Below are 23,733 nucleotides of genomic sequence, written 5' to 3' on the forward strand. Positions count from 1 at the left end.
CGAGCGAACAAACGAACTAGTTTAGCCCAATGGCGCTTCAACGTTTATTTCGGCCAATTACAATTGGCAAAGGTGCAACCAGTGAACGGCACACGCCCACAACCGAGCCAATCACATGTTACTAAACGCTCAAAGCGCACCAATAGAAAATCACAGCGCGGCACAAATTGGGTACGCACACACAAATAGCGCGGTACGTGCGACCGCTCACATGTACAGCAGCGAGAGTACAGCCGACATGAAGCGTTCAAGGAATTCACGACTTCCTGTGCATGGACCACAGCAATAAATCAGAAATGATAGAAATAATGTGGTTTGTTCGATTCAGAGCAGGAAATTTTATATGTTTGGTTTTTATAAAAATCATTAAAGTGGTCACGTAATTATCAAACAGAATAGATTTAAAAAAATAAATAAATAAATAAGTAATCCGCTGCAGGATCACTGATCAATTTCTCTTACAGTAGCCCACAGTAGTTACACACCATATTATATGGTTGACCTTATCAGTGTTTTAAACAAACAAACAAACAAAAGGAAAAAAAAGTACAATTGAATAACCAAAGAGGGAATGGTCCATTTATGTGAGTCACCATAATGAATTAAAGCTCATCATATCAAAGGATTAAGTTCTGGCTATGATTATCGATCAACTCTGAGTTGAGGATTATGATTTGTTTCTTCAATGGAAATATCGCCCTCTGGTGGTAGAAATTACAAATTAAACAGCAAAGGTATAGGGAAAACTCTTAGTTACCCTCAACTTTATAAATGTGCAGTGCTTTGTTTTCACTACAAAAGTGTTTTAATTTACTTTCTTACTATGGTTGTATTTTAAAGCTTCCATATGTTTCTAAATCTGTAAATCCTCTGAACTAATATGCTCAGTATGTCAGATTTACCATCCGGCATAGCAGTACAAAATTTTGCTGTAGTTAATGTATACAGCATTATGTATTAATCTTTGTGACACATCTTTGTCACAGATTTTCAGAGGAGAAACAACCTGGTCGACTGCGGTGCTAAATGTTTTAAAGGAGATGCATCAAGAAACGAGGAGGCGGACAGGTGGGTGTAGATCCTACAGGACCAATCACAGCTGGTCATCAGGTCAGTACTTATCTGAAGGCTGCCAGGCCAGACACTGATTTCTGATCTCCCTCTTCTCTGAACTGAGATCCTGCAGTCACACCATGGTAAGTCCCTATAATGACAACATGAGCAAAGAACGTTTTGAGAAAATGCCCACTATTTAATGCACATTACAAGTATGAGATCTTGAGAATTAAGCTCTAATAATTTGCTTCTTTTTTCATTTTTAGACAACCTACACAGATAAAGGGGAGAAGGTAAGTTTTAAATGATCTGATACAAATTTTGTGTTGCTTGGCAGCCATAAAAACTCATAAAGGTAATTTGTCTGTTGGTCTTCTACTTTGTAGCCCTTGAGGGGGCGATTTGTCAGATTTCATCATATCACCTTCTGGGTTGGCAATGCCAAGCAGGTTAGTACCCAAACTGACCGTCACATACAAGATACTCGTTGTGATTCAGCATGCAGTACATCATCTATCTACAGTCACTCAAAGCATGAACCCTTGCCTCAGGTGTTGGAGTTCATCTGTAAATAATGTTCAGAGTACTAAGAATCTGATCACATTTCAGGCAGCCTCATTCTACTGTGACAAGATGGGCTTTCAGCCTCTGGCCTACCAGGGTTTGGAGACCGGCAGCCGAGAAGTTGTGTCTCATGTCATCAAGCAGGACAAAGTATGGAGTTTAAATCATGCATCTGAGCGTCTGAATTTAAAGTATTTCCACCTTCTGCTTAAGCACAACCTCCTCCCATCTCTTTACAGATAATCTTTGTTTTCCAATCTCCACTAAACCCTGGAAATGAAGGCGAGTTTGCTCCTTAGGACACATTAGACACTGAAAGACGTCAGGCTCTGAATGTGATTAGCTGTCTCTGGTTTTCATCATGCCTGTGTCATCTTTCAGAGATGGGGGAACACTTGAACAAACATGGAGATGGAGTAAAGGACATAGCATTCCAAGTGGAGGACTGTGACTTCTTGCTCAAGGTAACCTGACAGAGGACAACACAGATTGGAAACACCTTAAACTTTTTGTACTTGATCAGTATAAGATAGTGCATGAAGGTGAAGTGGATTAGTATTAAAGAGGTATAAAGATACACATATGTAATTAAGTCTCAGAAATTTTCTGTAAAGACTTCAGAGGTTTGTTAGAGAACGTCAGCGGACAAACAACATCATGAAGACCAAGGAATACAGCAGGCAGGTCAGGGAGAATATTGTGGAGACATTTACAGCAGAGCTAGTTTATGAAACATTTCCCTAAGCTTCGAACATCTCAGATGGAACTATTTGATCTGTGGAAATGCCATTGCACCGCTGTCAAATCTACCAGGTCATGGCCGTCCACCTCAGCCGAAAGACTGGGCAAGTAGACAATATTTATAGACATAAACATGGTACATCTGGAGGAGCTGCTGAGATCCACAGCTCAGATGGATATATCTTTTGACAACTATTCATGTTTTCTACAAACCTGACCTTCAGAGAGACTTAAGAGTTTCTGTTGGATGTGCAACAAGCCATCCGGCGGAGATCACAAACGCCTTGAGGAAGGTGCTCTGGACAGACGAAATCAAAACCGACCTTTTTGCAAGCCACTATTTTTTGCGGGGAGATTAATTGAGCTAAATACACGATAATCACAAAAGAAAACATCTTAGGAGCTGCAGAAGACTTGAGACAGGGTTGGACACACACCATCAAGCAGAACAACTTTAAAACCTACTATCCAATGATACAGTACATTCATGTGTTAGAATAGCCCAGTCAAAGTTTAGACATGTACTGAGATTCTGTTGCAAAACTTGAAAGTGGGCAGATTAGTTTTAGCATCTAAGACAGATTTGCTCAGCTTGCAGAGAAAGAACAGACATAAAATTCCTTCTGCAGATGTGCAACTCTGATGGAGATATCCCATACTTGTGTTGGTCTATCACATAAACCTATGGTAAAGTTTGTGACTAAAATATACAAAAACTTTCAAAGGTTGTGAATACTTTTGCTAGGCACTATGACTTTAATGCATGTTTTTAATTCCTTAAGTAAGTAAAACTAGAAGAAATTCCACTGGATTTTCTGGTTAGACATTTTTAAAATATAGCTGCACATAAAAGTTACAAGAACTTAAAATATATGGAAACGTTCAGTGTATTTTCCATCACGTCTTACACATGTAGACTGTTGAACAATAGATGTTGGGCAAACAGAAAAAGAAAAAAAGCACGTAGGTGTTACACGTTTGACCTCCAGGACGCGCAGGTTCACCTGCTTCAGTGAACTGTGTTTTATGTTTAACTGATGCTTTACTCTTGTGTGCATGTTGAAACAATCGCAAACATGACAGCCTTGTAATACATTCCACAGCAGCGAAGTCCGTCTGAACTTTTTTTCACAGTCAAGGTCAGACGGGAGGCTTAGATAAACTGTCTCTGTTGGCTGTCAGGTAGCCGCAAGGTTACAGAATCACTGCTGACTCAATGTAGATACCAGTCTGGCGACATGTTTCTATCTATAGACGGACGATTGAAAACGTTTGTTATTTAGCCACTGGAGGGCCTCCATGAGCCGCTTTACAGAGCTTAGATACACCAAAACACTACTACAACCATGCTGCTATATACATATATATCCAAACCATTCCTTTGTATAGCTTTGGTCGTGTAACCTCTGCCTCAGTTATGTGTTTTTACATCCCCACATCATGATGCTGCCACCACCATGTTTCACAGTGGGTATGGTATATACAGAGTATTATTTTTCCACCACACACAGCACTTTGCATGGTAGCAAAAAAAAAGTTCAAATTTGTTTTGACCTGACCAGAGCACCACCTCCTTCCAAATGGCTTGTGCCAGACTGTAAAAGAAACTTATTACGGCTTTGTTTCCACAATGGCTGCCTTCTTGCTTATGTGCCACAAAGGGCAAGATTAATAGTTGACTTCATAGAACATCTGGATTAATTCTGAGATTAAACGTCAGGCAGGTGGAGCCTTCAGAAAGCTGTTAGTTAAACTTTTGAACGGTACTAGAGTAAAGCAGCAGAATCTACTTGATACCACACATTTCATATTTTTCATATTAGTTTCTATTTGCAACAGAAACAAATGTGAAATGGTGTATGAATACCACTTTTTTCCCCCAAAGTAGTTGATCACTCAGTCACCGTTGTGTGCTCCTATTTTCCCCAAACCCATCCCACGTCATCCCGCGCTGACAGACAGCCCGGGAGCGAGGAGCTGTGGTCGTCAGGGAGCCGTGGGTGGAGCAGGACGGCAACGGCAAGGTCAAATACGCTGTGATTCAGACGGTACATAAAAGATGATTCACACACGTAAGCCTCATGTAAAACACACCGAGGAGTCTGAGACTGAATAAGGGTGTTGTGCAAAACGTTTTGTCCGCAGTATGGCGACACAACCCACACGCTCATTGAGTACCTGGAACCCTACAAAGGCCTGTTCCTGCCGCGCTACAAACAGCCTCTGTTTAGGGACCCTCTGCTGGCCAAACTGTGAGTACTCACTGCAGCAAGAAAAAAACCCCAAAAAACATAAAACTGTAGCAAAGTTGTTATGTTCAGACTCTAGAATAAACTTCTACTCTGCTTTGCATATATGTATATTTGGACATAATAAATATGCTGTTAACAAATATAGATAAGGTATACAGAGCCAGATTTACAAGTATGTGGGCCCCTGGGCTGGAGCCTGTTTTGGTGCCTTATTCAATAAGAAAAAATAATTTTACTAATGCAAATTACAGTACATTAATAGGCAATCCTTTACATCACCAGGCATGAATTGATGCATGGCAAGTGTAAAATGTCCCCCAGCCAATAACTCAAAAGAAATCGAAATCAACTATAACTTTGTAATTTTCAAAGATTTGAATATTGTTTGTATTCATCAAAAAAAAAAAAATACTAATACAATTCACCTAATTTAGGTCTATGGGTTTAAGTACAATTTTTGTACTTGCTGCCCCAGTAGCACATTCTAAAGTCTGGCCCATGTGGTAGAGTATACTGGCAGACAGAATAGCTGAAAACTCTTATATATTAAACTATTTTATACTTTATCTCTGCTGATGTAGTCCAGTTGACTTCTAGCTTCCTGAATATGCTCTGTTATGTCCCTCTTTTCATGTTCTTTGATTAAATTTTTTTTTCCTAAATTCCCAGGTAGGATCTGATAAGAAAGAAATATCATTCTTTCTAAATCATTGGAATTTTCTGGGAATCCATCCATAATCATTTCTGTTCACTCCTTTTCTCCGTAGTCCACCAACTGGTTTGAACTTCATCGATCACATTGTGGGAAACCAGCCAGATGACCAGATGGTGCCAATTTCTGACTGGTAAGGCTGCTGTCAGCGTGCACGTACGCCCCCGCAGGTCGAGGAGTCACTCAGGGGCAAAAAGGGACAAAGTAAACACTGCACCTCTGTTGGAGTGACATGTTTGGACACAAAAGCAAAAAAAACTGCTGTTTCACAAAATCAAAAGTCCACATTTTGTTCAGTAGAAATGATTTCTTTGTGCATTTTCATCACTTTCTTGATGTTTCTCACCAGTGGCAAATCCAAATAATAGAAAATGCAGCCATTGGTTAATTAGAAAGTTATCTTGTTGACAGAATTTGACCTAAATCTGGACAAAAAAAACCCCAACAACAACAAATGCTTATTTGGTTGGGAGACAAAACATATTAAAATTTTACATTCCACAACGTGATTCATGGAGGTTGTGTGTGTGTTTGTGGTTGTGTGGAAGGGAAGGGAAGGGAAGCTTGGGGAGTTCAATCAGTCTAAGAATTAAGACTCTTTCTCATGTCCCAGGTATCAGAAGTGTCTGATGTTCCATCGGTTCTGGTCGATAGACGACAAGCAAATTCACACACAGTACAGTGCGCTGAGGTCCATCGTGATGACAAACTATGAGGAGACCATTAAGATGCCCATCAATGAACCCGCCATGGGCAAAAAGAAGTCACAGATCCAGGTGGGACTTATTTTCTCTCGGCCTTCCATATAAAATAAGGCTTGTCAAAATAAAAACTGTTCACTCTGTATCAGGGGTGTCCAAATATTTTCTCATGTGGGCCAAAATTATAAATAGAAAGCACTTAGAGGGCCACAAAGGCTAAAATTTTGAAATACATTTATTGTACAGCCCAATAACGAATTTAAAAAACTGTATTGAAATGAAAAGAATTGTCAAGTTTTTGTGAAAAACGTATCCATAAATGAGAGTAGTTGCGACAGACATGCGCAGCTTTTTGGGTTCATTGTTTTTGTTTTTTGATCTAGCATCAGCAACACTGCTCTTGAGCAAAATCTGCTGGATGGTTTTGGTTCTATTGACTGCAAAAATAAGATAAATGCAGAAACCATGGTTAATAAATGAGAACTATTATTTGTGTTGAGCCATTGGAAATTATTATCTTTTTAAATCATGGGAATTATTTCTGTAAAAGCATTTTTTTAAAAAAATCAACAGACTAGGTTTGCTCCACTGCAGATTTGTGATCAGGGTCCACATAAACTCATCAAAATATGAAAAAGCTAAACAGATGCACATTCTTTTGCGATGCACTGACATCCAGCATCTCTGTCCACAGGAATATGTGGACTATAACGGCGGACCGGGCGTTCAGCACATTGCCCTCAACTCGTCGAACATCATTAAATCTGTGAGTGACCGATTAACAGGAAGACTCAGCAGGAACATTCCCGACGCAGCTTTTCTTTCCCATTTTTGTCTTCAACAGATTGAAAACCTGCGGGAACGAGGAATGGAGTTCCTCTCAGCTCCTGACACGTACTACGATACACTGCGGGAGAAACTCAGGACGGCCAAAATCCAGGTGAAGGAGGACCTCGACCATCTACAGGTGAGGATGTTTTTTCTTTAACTCTGTTGTTTAACAGGCCTTTATTGTTTTGGTTGATAATGTATCAGTGATGTGTGTTTCCTCTGCAGAAGTTGAAAATCTTGGTTGATTTTGATGATAAGGGTTACCTTCTTCAAATCTTCACCAAGCCTGTGCAAGACAGACCGACGCTTTTCCTGGAGGTCATACAGAGGAACAATCACTTTGTAAGTTACCAGTGATGTATTTGACCAAGAACTGGTACCGCCAGAGCACTGACAGGAATACCAAAAGTTTGTTGGTGGGCAAATCTCAAGAGTTTACAGTTTAAAATCAAAAATTGTTCAGATTTGGGTTTCAAATCATTTCACATTTTGACCAACATGGAAGTGATTGGACGTAATATGAACATTCTGGAGCTGACCATCAAAGTCCTGACTTAAAATCTGGAGGGATATAAAGTTCAAGGTGATGGTAAAGGGGCTTTCCAGATCCCTGGCAAAATAAATTACCTGTGGAAATGAAAGGTTTGACTGCTGTGAGAAAGTATATTTATTGTTATTTAATGATGTTTTTGGTCTACCTATGATAAACTAAACATGCAACATTTTTAATACGATGAACAAAGTAGTCTGTTAAGTCATATTGATCTGAAAAAAAAAATTTCAAAAAGAAAGACATACAGTTTTCTAAACGTTTGTGGCTGAGCAACAAGAACTGGATGTGGGTCACCAGAAGACGGTAGCCATGTTTAAGCGACAGGCGTACCTAGGTCTACTTTTGAATAAAACTTGCTAAATGCTTGCGATCCTTTCAACAGTTTAATAAGCTGAAAGCAAAACGCTACTGAAAGTGAAATACTTTGTGGTACAAATATTTTTGATTTCATGGGAGGCAAAAATTGTGTCGTTCTTGAGCTGTGAATGGCTCCCAGCCACACTTTGGAAAAAATAAGGTGAGCAAAAATGGTTATGTCTTGTTTTGTCCATGTGAGAAATGTATTCAAGTGAAACATTTTTCTACATTTATTATTGTGAGATTATGTTACCGAAATACAAGATGAAGCACTTTTACAACATTCGGAACAATTAGCAATAGATAATAAAATGACTATTGCTAAAATTGTGCTTTGGTTAGTCACACTAAACAGATTGGATTCACAGGCCTGTGGTCATTTTTCCCTCCTGAAAGGCAGAAAAAAAATGCCTGAACACCTGTTTGCAGCTCCCACCCGGTGAGAACTGCATCAGACCAGCCCACTTGTAAAAGCTCGGTAAATCTTTCACAGATAGATTCAGATTAAAAAGCTCACATCTACACAGCAAACGGAGGAGGAGGGGGAATCTCTCCTTTGGCTTGCACCTTGTGGCGTTTCATTTATGACACCCGGCACCCATCCTGCCTGTCAGAACAGGCGCGTCTTGTCACTCTCCAGGGTGTGCAGATGTGCATGGAAAGGATGAAAGACGTGCGTAACTGGATATGGAACCACACCAAAGACTCCCTCAGACGAACCACCAACACTTGATCTTCTGATTATTTGCGAAAATATTTCCACCATTAATTTGCGAAGCTCAGAGTGACTTATCTGCGCCGGTGTTTCTTCTGTCTTCAGGGCTTCGGGGCGGGAAACTTCAAGTCTCTCTTTGAGGCCATCGAGATGGACCAAGATGCCCGGGGCAACCTGACCGTGATTACACCTGAAGGGAGGGCCAAAGCCTTTCGCTGATCTCCGACCAGACTCAGACTCACTCTGACGCTATGTGGCTGCGGGCTGTACGACCGAGATGCGAAAAAACACTCACCACAGCTGCAGCACGTCCAACACATTAGAGTGTTGAAAAATCTTCATGTGACGGGCCGCAAGCATTATCGCACTTTGCTTCAAGATGTTAGTAATTGTGTTTGGCTAAATAAAGAACGGCTTGTTTATATCTGTCGTGTATGTCTGTTTAAGAAAGTAAAAAAACAAATATCGAAGGTATCTGAGTGTTTTTTCCCCCCCAAGAGAGAAGGGAGAAGACAGAAGCTAGCATCCTGTTTTTATGCTAAACACGTAGCCAAAGCTAGCAGCTACTTAGCTTAATCTTGGTCAGGTGGATTAAAAAGAAAACTTCCTAATAAACAAAGAGTAAAATTATAATGACTAAATGTGACGTATATATAAGACACTCAAATGGTGGTAAGTTCAATCTAGCTGTCAACAAGGCACGACTACCTTTTTGATAGGTAGTCTTTTTTTTATACTTTGTCGACAACTAGCTATGCTAACTTTCTTAGCGAACACGGGTGAGCAAATAACACCGTGAAGACCAATGAACACAGCAGACAGGACAGGTAAGGGGACGCCATCTTTTCGAGCGAGGCAGATGTGCAGAACTACAGAAGGATACAGTTGATGCAAGATGTGTACAGTGCAAGGGCAGAGGTGGGAAAACATTCTTGGAGAATGTGTCAACAGATAATTAGGATGTTTGCAGACGACACTGTGATCTGCAGCAGGTTGAAAATGTCTTGGAGATAAGGATTTATTATTGTATTGATCAATATTGTGAACTTTTTGTTGTAGTAAGAATTTAGATTTATGATGAAAGCAATAAACTCTACACAATGATGTTTAAGTACCCCAAAAACTAACTGTACTTTCTTTCTCCACTATTAGTTTCATCAGAGCAGCAGAATATATCAATATTTAAGCTATGAATAAATGCAGGTATTGTCTGCTGTGTAGTGATAAATTAGATTAGCATTATTGGAACTTAATATTGCACTCCTTAATGCAATCAGTACATGTTGAAGTCCATATGGCCCATCCCTATTTGGACATTTAGAGTGAAAAAGAATGAAATGGAAAGTGTTTGGATGAACCGGAGACAAGTAGAAAACTGACACCGAAAGAATAAAAAGGGTTGAAGGTTTAGAAAGTTTAGACAACTGTTGGTGTAAAAAAATACACCAATGGTTCTAAAGGACAATAAACAAAAGCAAAACTCAATTGTTTTGTATTTCAAAATAATTTATTTGCATATAATTGGAATGAAGACAGGTTGATATATTTGCGATGGCACCGGTCAGTTTCTATACAGAAACATTCACTCTATACAGAAATCTTTTCAAACCTGGACAAAAATGGATAAATATATTAGTAAATAAATATATTAGTGACATGTCACTATATTGAAATGTTCTATTATATATATAAAATACAACACTATCTTGTCTCTGGGTTTTGTTGTTCTCTTTTGTACACAAAGTATCCAAAATATACTGACATTATCCCTTAACGTTCTAGAGGGACCACTTTTTCTTTCTTTCTTTTTCTTTCTCTTGACTCTATTACAAAAGGCAGTTTCAGCTCATAACTCTTACAAAAAAACAAAACAAAAACACATAAACAACACAAAGAGAAAGATCTTGAACAAGGATGAAATCGTGCCAGATGTTCTGTGGTAAATGCTACTCTTCACATGCTGATGGTTGTGGGCTGGCTTGCACTAATACTAGGAATTTCAAACTCATTTCGGTATAAAATCTTAAGGCCAAAGTGCTTATTATAATTCAGTCATTTCCATGTCAGTCCCTGGGACTGTTTGGGAACAAAAAAAAAAGAAGCAAAAGTCGCCCCCCATTAGCTAAAGGCACATTCAAAGTGAGGTATTTGTAAGAAGGACTACAGGTGATAGATTCTGCATGATTGCCCAAAATTATTACCAGGTCTATCTGAACATGTGCTCTCTTGTCGGGCGCAAGAAGAAATTCAAAGGTAGGGCGAGAAAACGAGAAGGCACTACGCATAACAGCAGGGTTCACTGAGTTCAAGATTTTTTTTTTTGCCTCTTTGGTTAGGCAGGTAAGAGCTGTTGTTGTCGTCGGGAGCTTCCTGATTTTAGTCTGAATCAATAAGGCACACGTGAGGGTTTCGTAAGTGCTACTAGTTGCGCTGCAGTTTCCGCAAGCCCTTATTCAGCCGCAGCTGGTCTGCCCAAAAGTTACAAAACAAATAAAATAAATAAAAGTAAAAATAAATCCCTTCACATGCTCACTGAGCCTTTCAGAGGATGTGATTATTATTGGTTTGATCTCAGCTTATTTCTGCTGGAGTTAAGTAGGAAGTCCAGATTCAAATGTTGAAGCGAGACTGACTTTCCCCTGTATGGTTTAGTATTTTAGCAATGCACTTTTTTCTCCCCCCCTCCACTTGTCAACGGATAAATCGAAATAAGTGGGAACAACTATCTCAATCACAATTATTTATAGCGTTTTCACACTTAAAGAAAAAAAAACAACAACGTGTTGACAGTTAAAATTTCTTCAATTGAAAGTGTTGCCAAGTTCAAGGTGGATTTTCTTTCCAAATGCCAAGTGTTTTCTTCTGTACTGTTATCAAGCTCTTATGGAAGTGGTGCCACAGCACAGAATCAGATGAACTGATAAAAGTACAGTACCGTGCAAAAGTATTCACCCCCCACATTACAGCAAACTTCAGTGTATTTCAGTGGCATTCTGCGTGATCGACCAACACAAAGTGGCGAATTATTGCGAAGTGGAAGAATTTCTTTTCACTTTTACAAACAAAGATAGTAAATATTACATATTAACTCATAATCAAAAGGAGGGAAAATGTGGTGGAAAATTACTACAAGTTAACATCTGCTGATCAAGTTATATTAAATGCTTGTGAACTCTCACCAAACCCTGTACAAGTTTGGCAGTTGTTTTCTACAGCTGCATCAGAACCAGACTGTCTCGCCCCTTGTTTTGAATTCCTTATCCTTGGTGTAAAACTCAAGTGTTGTCTCTGCCTGGCAGAGCGTTTCATCCAGACCTGCTTCATTATTGATTGTCCTACCAGCTCTCTGTATTGTGCACAATATATGAATAAACCTGATTGAGTGATTTCACCTGACAGTGCTTGGTAAAATTGTTTCTTTCCACAACAATTGTTATCCGGTTATTGATCATGTGACACGTGTGATGTGATAACGGTGTTTCCATTGCAGTTTTGCGAAATAAACCAATTTCGATACGGCCAAAACCCGCCTCATCCCAGCAGCAAAATGTTTTTTCGAAATTGACGTGTTTCCATTAAGCAAATTTTGCCATTGTATGGTCAATGGAAACGCAGTTAAGAGTGAACAAGGCCAAACACATGCCCCCCCACCCTTTACTGCTTTTTTTTGTTGATCTAACACAAAAAACACCCAATAAAATCCACTGAAGTTTGAGTTTGCGGCATGAGAAAAGTGAACAAATTCGACCAGGTGAACATTTTTCAAGGTACTGTTACATGATTTTACACCAGTTGCGCTACAAGGCAATTACGTTTTGTTTCAGAGGTTGTGGAAGACGAGGGGAAAGCATAACCTTTGCAGCAAACAGCATAACATCAAGGTGAGTTAAAAAAGATAAAAATAAAACCGAAGATGTGATCGCCATCCTTCTGACGAAGAGAAATGACAAAAAAAAAAAAAAAAAAAAAGAACATGACAATAGCTTGTAATGACCATCACATAATTCAGTCAAACCGGCTGGTTCTGAAGAACTAAAAACCTTGCAAACAACATCAAAAACAGAGACGAGAAGGACAAAAAAAAAAAAAAAAAAGAAACAGCTGCCATTACTGAAATAATAAAAACGAGGCTGAGCGACCTCAGAGGATGCTAGTCGTTTGCAGGGGGGCTGAGCATCGAAAAACTTTCTCTCTCCATTTGAACGATCCAGACTGCCAAGAGAGGGAACTACTACCTGTTGAGTTTGTGGAAGCTACATAGGAATATAAAACAAAACACTACAGCAGTACCTGTAAAGACCTCTCCTCTGTCCCCCCCACCCTCTCTCTTTGTGTGAGGCGTGTTAAGAAAATCTGAGCTGAGGTAGGCTGGAGAGAAAAGCATTTCTCAGCTGAGAGCGGACTCAGCGAAGGAAGGCAGAGAAAGGGAAGTACCTCTACGAGCAATCAAGTTGCTTTGTATTAAAAAAAAAAGAAAAAAGAGCAAGTGATGCACTTCATGTGGGCTCGACGCCCAAAGCAGGACCATTCGTTGGGTGGCGGTTGCCGAGGAGTTTGGGAAACTGCGACCATGTGAACAATCCTCCTGCGTCTGACCAGGAGAGTTGTTTCCCCTGCAACACCCTATCCTATCTTCACACATTCAAATCATAAAGTATATACACTGCTCAAAAAAATAAAGGGAACACTTAAACAGGTGTTTAACACTTAAAGTGTTCCCTTTATTTTTTTGAGCAGTATATATTATATCAAATATTCTAGTATTTTTTGTTTTTTTATTACAAAATGAAGATAATTTCACTATTTGGGGATGAGAGTCCTCCTAAGGCAGCTGGGACTTTTGCTTGAGTGAAGGCGTTACTGGTGGATTTTGTAAGAACTTTTTCCGTTCTGGCTCCTGGGCAGCGAAAGGGACGAGATAGTTTCTTACACCCCAGACTCCTCTTCTGATCCTGTGAACACAATTGAATATGATTAATATGATAAAAAAAGAGAAGAGTAGGATTGAGAACAGCAAAAAGCGTATGCATTCACTACATCGAGACAGCTGCGAAATGATTAAACATGGATTTCCACAAGAGGAATTCTCAAAGTTTTTAAAAAGTGCAAAGAGAAGAAATCACAGCTAATTGTACCTCTGACTTCACAAGAGGTTTTGCATTGAGCTGACCAGAAGCAAAAGTTCGAAGTAGATCACCATGGGAACCGGGTGTGTTGTTTGTGAACATAAACTTCAGCTGGAAGGAAAATGCTTTCTTTTTTGTGTCTTCTGTGAGTACCGACACACCCATCTCAGATCTTTTTGAATCTTTGTTCATCAGCCATCAACTTACTTTTCTCTATGCCTGAGCCAATTGAAGGAGGAAACATTTCCCTTCAGTTGAGTATTTTAGGTTTTGTTTCATCCACCAAAATGTCTATCATCAGCTTTTGGTGACATTTAAAGGTAAAAAAAAAAAAAAAAAGAATTGTAGCGAGGAAACAAATTGATAGAGTTTGAGATGCGCAAGGTGGTGCTAACTAGTTATATCGTGCTTTTTCTACAGTAAGCAGTGCGTGAAGCAGTACAGGGACTTGAAAATTGTGGACTTTAATATTTTGAGACTAATGAATCTCCATGTGCATAATTGTTGCAAAATGTCCTGAATTTCATAAAGAGCTTTTGCGTAGCTATTTTATGCAAAATATTTCGGCAATAACATCGGTATCGGCCAATATGAGTCATTTTTAGCACATTGGTATTCTGCTAAATAAAACGGGCTGATATTTACAAGCAGAGAAGCAGTGGTGCAGTCTCCATTGTTTTTTGCTGAAAGGGTATTGAAATAATATGTGATGTCACTTCCACATCCACTAGGACGGCAGATTTTATATAAATGAAATAATTAATTACAGCAAAATATCAAAACTGACCATGAAATGTTCTCCAGGTGACATATCTACAGTGACTAAGAGTAAATTTCATGCAGGTCTGACTAGTAGTTTTAAGTACATAAAAAGGGTCCTCACCCTGATTATGGTGTATCGATTGGCAGTATAAACAAATGTCCGTGTTGCGCTCAGCAGAGGGCCCCTGGTGGAACCTGCAGGGGGGCCTGTCCATTGAGGTCCCGGGCCCCATAAGCTGAGGCTCTGAGTGAGCCTGCTGCACCTGTCTCTGCCAGACAACGTGGGCCCCCCCACAGCACGGCCACTCCTCTATCCCCGCCGAGTCCAAGATGAGGGGCACGGGGAGCAGGGCCGGGTGCAGTTCGGGCGGCGTGCAGCAGTAGGCCGGGCTCTGGCCGTAGTGGATGTGGATGCTGCGGTCGTCCTGCAGGTCCAGGCTCTGGTGAAAGTGAACGGAGGGTCCGTCAAGTAGACAGCCCCCCACTACAGGAGCGGGGGGGTGTCCGTGGCCCTGGTGGCAACAGTGGGGCTGCAGCTGCAGGGGGATCGGGGGAACAATGACCGGCGGTCCCGTTTGGTCGAGGTCCTGCCGCTCCGTCCCCGGGCTGGGTCGGTCGGTGGGCTCTGGCTTGGGGCAGTGGCAGGGGCTGTGTTTTGGAGGGCACGGCGGGGAGTCTTTGTCCTGACCCGGAGCAGAGGCGGCGGCCCCTTGCTCCTCATCTGAGCACCTGCTCGGCCGCTGGCCGTGCTCCCCCTCCTCATAGTGGTGATGTCTGTGGCGGTGGTAGTGGATGTGGCTGAAAACAGTCTGCGGCTGCTCCTCCAGGCAGCCTGCTTTGTTCACAACAGAATCCAGAGACTTAGGCCGGTTCTGGGCCGTGGCCTCCAGACTGTTCCTGCGTGGGGCGTGCCCACTCCCCACTCCGGCCGCCGGCCCCGTCCCGAAATACCCGAACGGATCGTAGTCACTGCTCAGAGAGCTGCGGAAGGTGGACCAGCTGCCATAAACACCTTGCAGGGACACGTCCGTGCAGTTCAGGACAGAGTCACTGGAGGAACCGTGCCAAGGCCCCGAGCTGGAGTCACTGGCCGGCCCGTCCGCCAGGTACCCGCTGCGCTCCGTGTGGTAGCTGCCTCCAGAGCAACTCCCATCGTCCTGCCGGCCGTTGCCCGCCATGCCACGGCTCTGCGCCGCCGCCGAGGCACCATGCTGCAGCCTGGAGCCGGATGCGTTCCGCTGGGCCTGACAGGAGGAGCGGTAAGTGTGGCAGGAGCGGCGGGACGCATAGTGATGGGCAGAGGTCCGACAGCCGGTTCCGAGCCTGTGGGGTCGCCCCGGAACGTCCATTGGGAGGTGGAACCCGCAGCCGGCACCCAGCTGCCGACTGCTGAGGAAGTGGAGGGTCTGAGCGTCCATAGGAGACGAGCCGCTGTAGTGGCCCAGGTTGGGGTAGGGTCCGGAGGGACCACGGGGGTAGTGGGGCCTCATGGAGAAGGGGATGGCGTGCTGGGGGAACGGGTGGCTGTGAGGGTTGCTGTACTGCTGCGGGTGCAAGAAGCTCTGGCTCTGCTCTGAACTCTGCTGGTTTCTGTTTCTCTGAGGCTGACGCTCCGTTCCTGAGGACGACAGACAGCGCGAGAACAGAGAGGAAAAAACTTCAGACAAAACAGAAAGAAATAATAAAAAAATTCCAAATTTGTTTGAGTTTTGTACAAAAAAATTTTTCTTTTCTGTTACAGTTTAAAATAATGGTTTTTTAAATCGGTAACAGAAAAGAACATTTTTTTCTACTATATATATATATATATATATACACAGTACAGACCAAAGGTTTGGACACCCCTTCTAATTAAAATGGGTTTTCTTTATTTTCATGACTATAAGGCAATAAATCCCACTTATTAACCTGACAGGGCACACCTATGAAGTGAAAACCATTTCAGGTGACGACCTCTTGAAGCTCATCAAGAAAATGCAGAGTGTGTGCAAAGCAGTAATCACAGCAACTTGCTACTTTGAAGAAACTAGAATATAAGGGGTATTTTCAGTTGTTTTACACTTTTTTGTTTAGTGCATATTTCCACATGTGTTATTCATAGTTTTGATGCCTTCAGTGTGAATCTACAATGTCAATAGTCATGAAAATAAAGGAAACTCATTGAATTAAAAGGTGTGTTCAAACTTTTGGTCGGTACTGTATATATATATATATAGGAACAAATCTGCGTCCTGACCCATGATGTTGTGCATGCAGAGAGGACAGGTGCGGTGCTGCATCAGCCAGGGATCCACACAGTCTCTGTGGAACTCATGAGCACAAGAGATGATCCTCACATTCTGGCAAAGTAGAAAGACAGACAGATTTGTTGATAAATTAGCCACTAGGAACAACAAACCAACAGCAAATATATTCACTCCCTTCACACCATCTTTATTGTTTTTTTATCAAGACTTTATATGATTAAGATAAAGTAGTGAACGATTGAAAGAAAAACTAAAGATTCTCTTGTATTTGGCTTCTCAACCTGAACCCTGATGGAAAAAAAACTATCCCCTCAGCATTATGCTGCCACCACCATGTTTCCCTGTGTGGTCGGTGTGTTAAGGTTTTTTTTTTTAAACATTTTGGGCTCTTCTAACCAGAGCACATTCTTTCACGTTTGCTCTCTCCTATGGCGAACTTTAAATAGGATTTATTTCAACAAAGATTTTCTTCTTGCCATTTTTACAAAAATGGCTGATTGGCAGGGGCGGACCTACACGGGAGGGCAAGGGGAGCCTTGCCACCCCACCCATACAAATTTTATGTCTCAAAATCACAATTTTAAACCTAAACAGTTTTTGTCAAGAAGCATCTTATAGCCTTCAAATTAAAAATTAATTCAGCAAATAATACAAATAAATAACATAATTACAAAATAACTAAACAAAAATGGACATTTGCACCTAAAATATGTCTGTTTACTTCCAAGAGACAGTGGGACAATAAATAAATAGTTTTTTGTGGACATTTTGTTGTTTTATTTACATACATGGGGGATTTTCACATACTTCACCCTCCATGTAAAAGTCAGTTGGGGCACAAATTCTCCCACCTGAGCTGTGAATCTCTGCAGCTCCTCCAAATTTATATAGACGGCAATGTCTTGGTTGGTTGTATAATATGTATATTATATATATATATATATATATATATATATGCTCCATTCAGTTTGAACTTCTGTCCAGGTCAGTAAAATATCTTGAAGTTTGTGGTCTTGATGCGACAAAAAGTGAAAAAGTTGAACTCTTTTCGTGAGGTATTGACCAGACAACCCGTTTGGCAGGCTCTCTTTCTCCCCACCTGGCCGTCCTGAAACTCCTCCAGGCAAATGGCGCAGACGGGGCTCGAGTTAGAGCTGCTGGCCGAGCCCCACGCCCCACGGTGGCGCTGTGAGCCGGAGCAGGTCTGGGAGCGGTAGATTCTGGTCTCCAGCCGACTGATGGCCCGCACTGTCTGCTGATGGACGGAGTCCTGGACGCACACAGCGGACGAAGACAGTAAAAAAAAAAAACCCATTAACAACAACTTTTGAGGGATTTCATCGCCCCAAAGAGCTGCAGCTGCCACTCACTCACCCAAGTTCTGTTGGACTTGCACTTGTAGCGGAAAGCAAAGATCAGCACGATGGTGAGGATAACCAGGACGATGGTAAGCAGGATGCTCACATCATAATGCGGCTGGAGAGCAAATGGAGAAACATGTGTTAGCCTGACCCACACGCTTGCTTCTTCAAGATTTCTTTTCATTTGAACATCAGAAGACGTCCTGCTTACCCATTTGGGCTCCACCTTGGCCTCAATAACAACTGTGGCCTCCTCATTGTGGTTGACCAGATTCATCAGCTTCTTAGCGTCCGCTCCCTTAATCAGCACCACTGGATGGGGGAGGGAGTCTGTGTTCTTCAGCTGTGGGCGGGAATTTGTGCAATGGTCAGTTAAATGAAGAGGATGACAATCATCCTCTTCATGTTTAAGCAATCAATGGGATTATTCAACTGTTGAAATGATCGTTAAAAAACGTTGCAATCGATTAATCCATTTGCTGAAAGAACAACATACTCAAGGCGGTAATTAAGCCAAATCTGTACCAAAAAAATAATAAATATGTCTTGCATTTAAGATGAAAAACTTTCTTTGTATGCAAATATGTTCTACTCAAAACTCTTCAAGTGGCTTTAGCTATACCTAGATTAAATTTTGTGCAAAAAGAAAAAAAAATCTACTAAACGTGCCTTTTCGTCTTACTTATATTCGGAGAGAGTACAACGTTTTGAGGAGATTTACCTCGGCATCTGCGATGGCAACGTCGCTGACGTCGAAGATAACAGCTTGGGCTCCCCTTTCCAACGCTATGCGAGCCTGAGGGAGAGACATACGGTCAGTGTCACATTTCAATACATACACACCAACTGTTTTAAGGCTGAAACAATTAATCAGATTAATCGTGACAACTGAACAAAACAAGAAGATATTAATATCACGAATTAAGCTAAAACTGTTCAAAATAATACATCCATTTTGCATTTATGATAAAAATCACCCTATGTCTGTGAACAGATTTCAGTCAAAACTCCTCAAGTGGTGTAGCTTTAGCTTCACCTGGTTCAGATTTACCAAAGGAATGCTGTGGTATTGCATTTTAGTCAGTAAAATATTTATTTTCTAATTTCTAATATTAAAAAAGCCTTAAGTAGAAAAGGAAAAAGCTGTACAATGTGCCTTTTTTTTTTTATCTGACTCACTACTTAATCGTTAGAATAATCAATAGATTTTAGTAATCAGTTAATCTATTGATTTATTGATTATTAAAATAGTTGTCAGTTGCAGGCCTACATTCTTTCACTAATAGCCTAACTAACTTGCTCCCAAAGCAACAAACATCATGCTTTCTACAGGTCAGTTTCATGTTGTCCTGCAAAGCAAACAGATATATCTGTCCCAAATCCTCACTAGGTGGCAGTCATGTCCTGCCAGGGGTTCGGACCTGGCAGGACAAACCAACCCAAGTCCCTTCACTGGCCCAACACAGACTCAAAAGAACAATAATGGCCTAACTATCCTCTTAGGATCTTTTACAGACTGAAATCAAGAGCGGATCATTTTATGGCGTGAAAACAAAAGAAGGGCAACGATGGATGACAGAAAATGCGTCCAATATCAGCCCAACATGGAAATAAGGACAATTTGGCATTCAAACGAGGTTCTAAAAATCTGCTCCTCCCCCTCACTTTTTAAAATTTGTCACAGCGTGTGATTTTCAAAGTGATAACAGTCGCATCAGAGCAGGAAAGAGATGGTGTGCTTTTAGACGCGCTCTTCATATCCTAAGTGACAGCAAACCGTATCCCTAAAAAATATTTGAAATAAAAGCAGATAGGAGTTGAAATCTAATGGCATTTTGGGACATAAAGGTTGCGATTGCAGTGTATTCATACAGCTTAACTGATTTCACGTTGCACAAACTGCAATGTGTTTATCATCGTTCCTTGTGATCTGATCAACACAACAGTTTTTCTCAAAAGAAAGTGTGGTGTGCTTTTTATTTTTTCTGTTGTTGCCATTAAATAAAATGTAGTGCAATAAATTCAGAACTAATAGGTAAATTAAGAGTCCACCAGTTTATAATGTGAATTCCTCTGCACCCTGAAGCACCATCCCTACTCTGAAACGTGTTGATAGTTGCTTCATACTATGGGCATGTCAAGTTCAATGTTTCTGAACATATCTCAAGACACTGATTGCCTTTCTGTACCTCTACAAGGTGGAGTAACCTTTAACCTGATGACAGAAACGTTTCCCAGAAATGTCCACATCAAGAAAACACCTGGATCCAGAAACAAACAAATGGAAATTTTAAGTTGTTTCTTTGACAAAAACAATAATAAAAAAACAAACAAATGAGTTGGATCTGTGCTGGCTCAACGTCTCTAAGATCTGCTGTCAGTCAGCATCAGCGCGCTGCTTCTGAAGGATGTTTTTGATGCTGTGGCCCAGGAAAGCTTTTGGCAGACGCCAGCGTGAAAGCAAACGGCAACCGTTTCATCAACGTCTCATCACATGCTCTTTAGTGTCTGACATCTGCCAACGCTTGATGAGGACGAGACGCGAGTTGAAACACCTAATGGCCCCGGTCGAACCGTCGTGCGCGCGAGAAAAAACCCGACCCTCGGGATACGCCGGCGGCATTCAAAGTATTGACCAAGTTTTTCATGTCAAAACGAGGTCAAGTGGCTTGCTAGCCCTCTGTTGCAACAGCCTCTCCCCTGTTTCATCAGAATAGTAATCGTAGTGCATGCTTGGGCCTAAATGAGGTGCGGTCACATGAAAGGATTTTTTTTTCAAAGCTGCTGTTTGACATGTGGGAATTTGCTTTACCTGGGGTTCAAAAGTCCAACACGCACATACAAACAGCTCAGAAATATATCATCACACACTTCCTAAACGACCGCTGTGGTCTTTTTATATCTCGGCATTAGTAGTAGTGGTTCCAGATTGTGGTTGCCAAGCCATGTGGTTCCCCAGAGCCGCAGATCCGGAAACAGGCAGAGAGATCTCATTACATGATTAAAAGGAGATATATTTAAACTTTAATGGTGCAGAGAAAATGGACGTCCAACGCTAACAAGACCGTTAAGAGGGCTATCAACACGGGTGTTTCGACATGTCCGGGTCCCGCCACTGGGTCCGGAGCTGAAACAGACATGGCTGCGGTTGAGTAAACACTTATCCTCATGAGGAGCAACCTGACACATGTGATTACACACTGTTTGGCAACGCGAGCAGGAACGACTGCAGCGTCGGAAATGACTGCGGTATTAACGGAGCAACACAGCAAAGACGTCATCAGCGAAAAAAACTAACAAACAACAAGCAAGCGACCTGTTTCCTATTTTAATGCAGGTGGGTTTTTGATGGAGGGACAGGGAAAACTTGAGGCGGGGGAGTGGAGGGAGGGCAGGGCGGGAGAGGAGTGCAGCTGTAACTTTGGCAAGAGAGAAATGAGTTCAGCTGAGGTGGTGGTGTCGCAAACATCTGAGGAAACCCAGTGGCAAACCCCGTTCAAAGCCAATCATTTGGCACCAGGAAGGCATAACTAGGCATGTGAAAAAAACATTATTTGATGTTATAAAGCAGAGGCAGCATCATATGTACTGATTTAGACACTGAATCTGCTTCTAGAAATCACAATCAACTTCTCAGCTTTACATTTCCTACTGAAACATGTATTATCAAGACTAGAGGGTATTTTCATGTCAATGCCAGTTTAACCGGTTGTCGAACGTTTCTTCTGAGCACTTTAACAAACGAAAGAGAAGAGCTTACGTTTTTAAAATCCAGCAGAAAATGAAGGAAACTTGAAAAAGAGCATTAAAGTGAAAATAAGCTTGTTTCTCTATTCAAGGCAGTTAAGCTTAAAGGGGAGGCATTTTGTGCTTTCCAGGCACAAAGTGCTACTTTATAGCACAGTCGAGTAACTATGTTACCTTCAATTGACATAAAAAAAAGCTGTTATATGAATTTAAGTCATGACTTAAAAATGTGCAGTTTCACCAGGTGTTTGCTAATTGCTGCTGCCACTAGCCTGGAGGAGTTTTGTGAAAATAGAGCGGCACTTTGTACTATTTTAGGCACTCCTAAAATAGTTGCTATCTCAAACATGCGTGAAATAATCAAAGCAACACTTGAGGTATGTTTCTGATGAGGGAATAACATTATAACGTCATATAAAGGACATAAAAGTACATTTTACATAATAGCCCCCCTTTAATATGCAAGGCAGCCATGTTGTGTTTGGGTCAATGGGCAATTTCCCCTGGGAATTCTAACTTCAGCAAACATCGTGAGGTATTTTTACTTTCTGAGTAAACATAAAATACACATATTCTTTAACTAAAAATGTAATGCATGTAGAAGGATAAGATTTAAGTCTGAGGCAGTGTTGTAGTCAAGACCACCTAACCCGAGACCGAGACAAGACCGAGACCAAATGCGGTCAAGTCCGAGACGAGACAGAGACCATCAAAATATGGTCTCGAGACCAAGACCGGTCTCGAGTACTACGACACTGGTCTGAGGGCCAGGCTAGCAAGGTAGGAGATTGATTTTGAGTCAGTTGAAGCATTTCTATGTTTTTGATTTGCACAAACATTTTAGGTCATTGGCCTGCTGCAGCGATGACGACCAGGTTATAAAACAAAATCTAAAGTGTCTATGATGGCTATGATCTGTGGTCCACAGCATCACAGGTCATACACTGTACTAACAGTGAGCATGAGGTTCTTTCCCACAAGCTGAAAACTTGTCTAACCAAAGAAGACTCTCCACTTAAAGTCCCAGCAGAATTTACTAAACTTTATATATTAGCATGTGTGATGTTGGATGGAAAAAGACATTTAAATATGGAGCAATTCATTAATACAGGGTTGTCTCTCAGTCAGATCAAAATTAAATTGTCTCTTATAACGCGTCAGCCTGTTATTTATTACAAGTTTAGAATGGAAACCTTACAGTATTTGTTATTATTTTTACATTAAGAAGCAAACAAAATTGAAAAAACATTTTTTTTCAATTGTTTTAGAACAACTCTAATCGGATGTGTTAAATGGACAAATTAAAGCCTGATTGATGCTTTTTTTCTTGCCAAACATTGGACTCGCAGCATTGGCTTCGAGCTGCGACAGAGATGGGCCTTTGGAAGGAGATGACTCACACAAACAAGCCAGCCCTTAAATCTTCGTATTAACCACAGCGCTGCTTGCGTAAACATCAGTCGGAGCCAGTGATCTGCCCTCCGCAGCTGTGGGTGGCCTTCCTCTGGACCTTGCGGGGCTGTTTGTTTACAACCCCCGGCAAAGTGCGGCCTAGCGAAATGGGCACACTGTGAGCCGAGGCCTGGCATCGCCGCGTGTTGTTGACTGAGCAGAAACAAACGACGCCGCTCTGATGTCTTTATTGCAGACGAGCGTTTTCCATCGTCTGACAAGATGCTTTGCTTGGTAAATCTGTCAGGGTTTGTCACGGGCTTAATGTGGAGCGGATGACAGAGCCTTGGAAGTTCTTACCTCAAACTCTCTCCGTATTACATCGTGACTAAAAGAAGGAGCCACACTATCCGCGCTTTTTTCTTAGAGCCACAGAGTGCATGTAAACAATTAGTCTCGGAGGTCTGTGTTAACATCAGGGCTGAAACGATTAATCGTATTAATCGTGATTAATCAATTATTGAAATAATCAAGTCAAGCAATTGAGTAATCGATTTATCGTTAACTGGACTGTACACTCAGAAAAAGCCAACAACTGATAGAATAACAGATGTAAT

The 23,733-nt window shown here is 41.4% G+C and overlaps 2 protein-coding genes across 2 annotated transcripts in view; one reads left to right on the forward strand and one right to left on the reverse strand.

Annotated features, from left to right (window-relative positions):
• The first annotated feature begins 1,113 nt into the window (after positions 1–1,113).
• LOC102221040 (4-hydroxyphenylpyruvate dioxygenase-like) lies at positions 1,114–8,907 on the forward strand. The gene is made up of 14 exons (XM_005800782.2): positions 1,114–1,196; positions 1,323–1,349; positions 1,443–1,505; positions 1,666–1,770; positions 1,860–1,902; positions 2,002–2,084; positions 4,320–4,409; positions 4,507–4,613; positions 5,381–5,458; positions 5,939–6,101; positions 6,721–6,792; positions 6,871–6,993; positions 7,083–7,199; positions 8,588–8,907. Exons 1-14 carry the CDS (start codon positions 1,194–1,196, stop codon positions 8,699–8,701), a joined length of 1,188 nt encoding a protein of 395 aa, XP_005800839.2. The 5' UTR covers positions 1,114–1,193; the 3' UTR covers positions 8,702–8,907.
• Positions 8,908–13,211: 4,304 nt separating this feature from the next.
• rnf43 (ring finger protein 43) overlaps positions 13,212–23,733 on the reverse strand; it is a 98,739-nt gene continuing 88,217 nt past the window's right edge. Inside the window, exons 3-9 of the mRNA XM_014469427.2 lie at positions 18,699–18,773; positions 18,189–18,320; positions 17,991–18,092; positions 17,716–17,886; positions 16,607–16,709; positions 14,492–15,988; positions 13,212–13,434 (exon numbers count right to left, since the gene is read on the reverse strand). Coding sequence (XP_014324913.1) covers positions 13,409–13,434; positions 14,492–15,988; positions 16,607–16,709; positions 17,716–17,886; positions 17,991–18,092; positions 18,189–18,320; positions 18,699–18,773 — 2,106 coding nt within the window. The 3' untranslated portion in view covers positions 13,212–13,408. The remainder of the gene's footprint in view (positions 13,435–14,491; positions 15,989–16,606; positions 16,710–17,715; positions 17,887–17,990; positions 18,093–18,188; positions 18,321–18,698; positions 18,774–23,733) is intronic.

Source organism: Xiphophorus maculatus, chromosome 11, assembly GCF_002775205.1.
Source record: "Xiphophorus maculatus strain JP 163 A chromosome 11, X_maculatus-5.0-male, whole genome shotgun sequence".
Taxonomy (NCBI): Eukaryota; Metazoa; Chordata; class Actinopteri; order Cyprinodontiformes; family Poeciliidae; genus Xiphophorus; species Xiphophorus maculatus.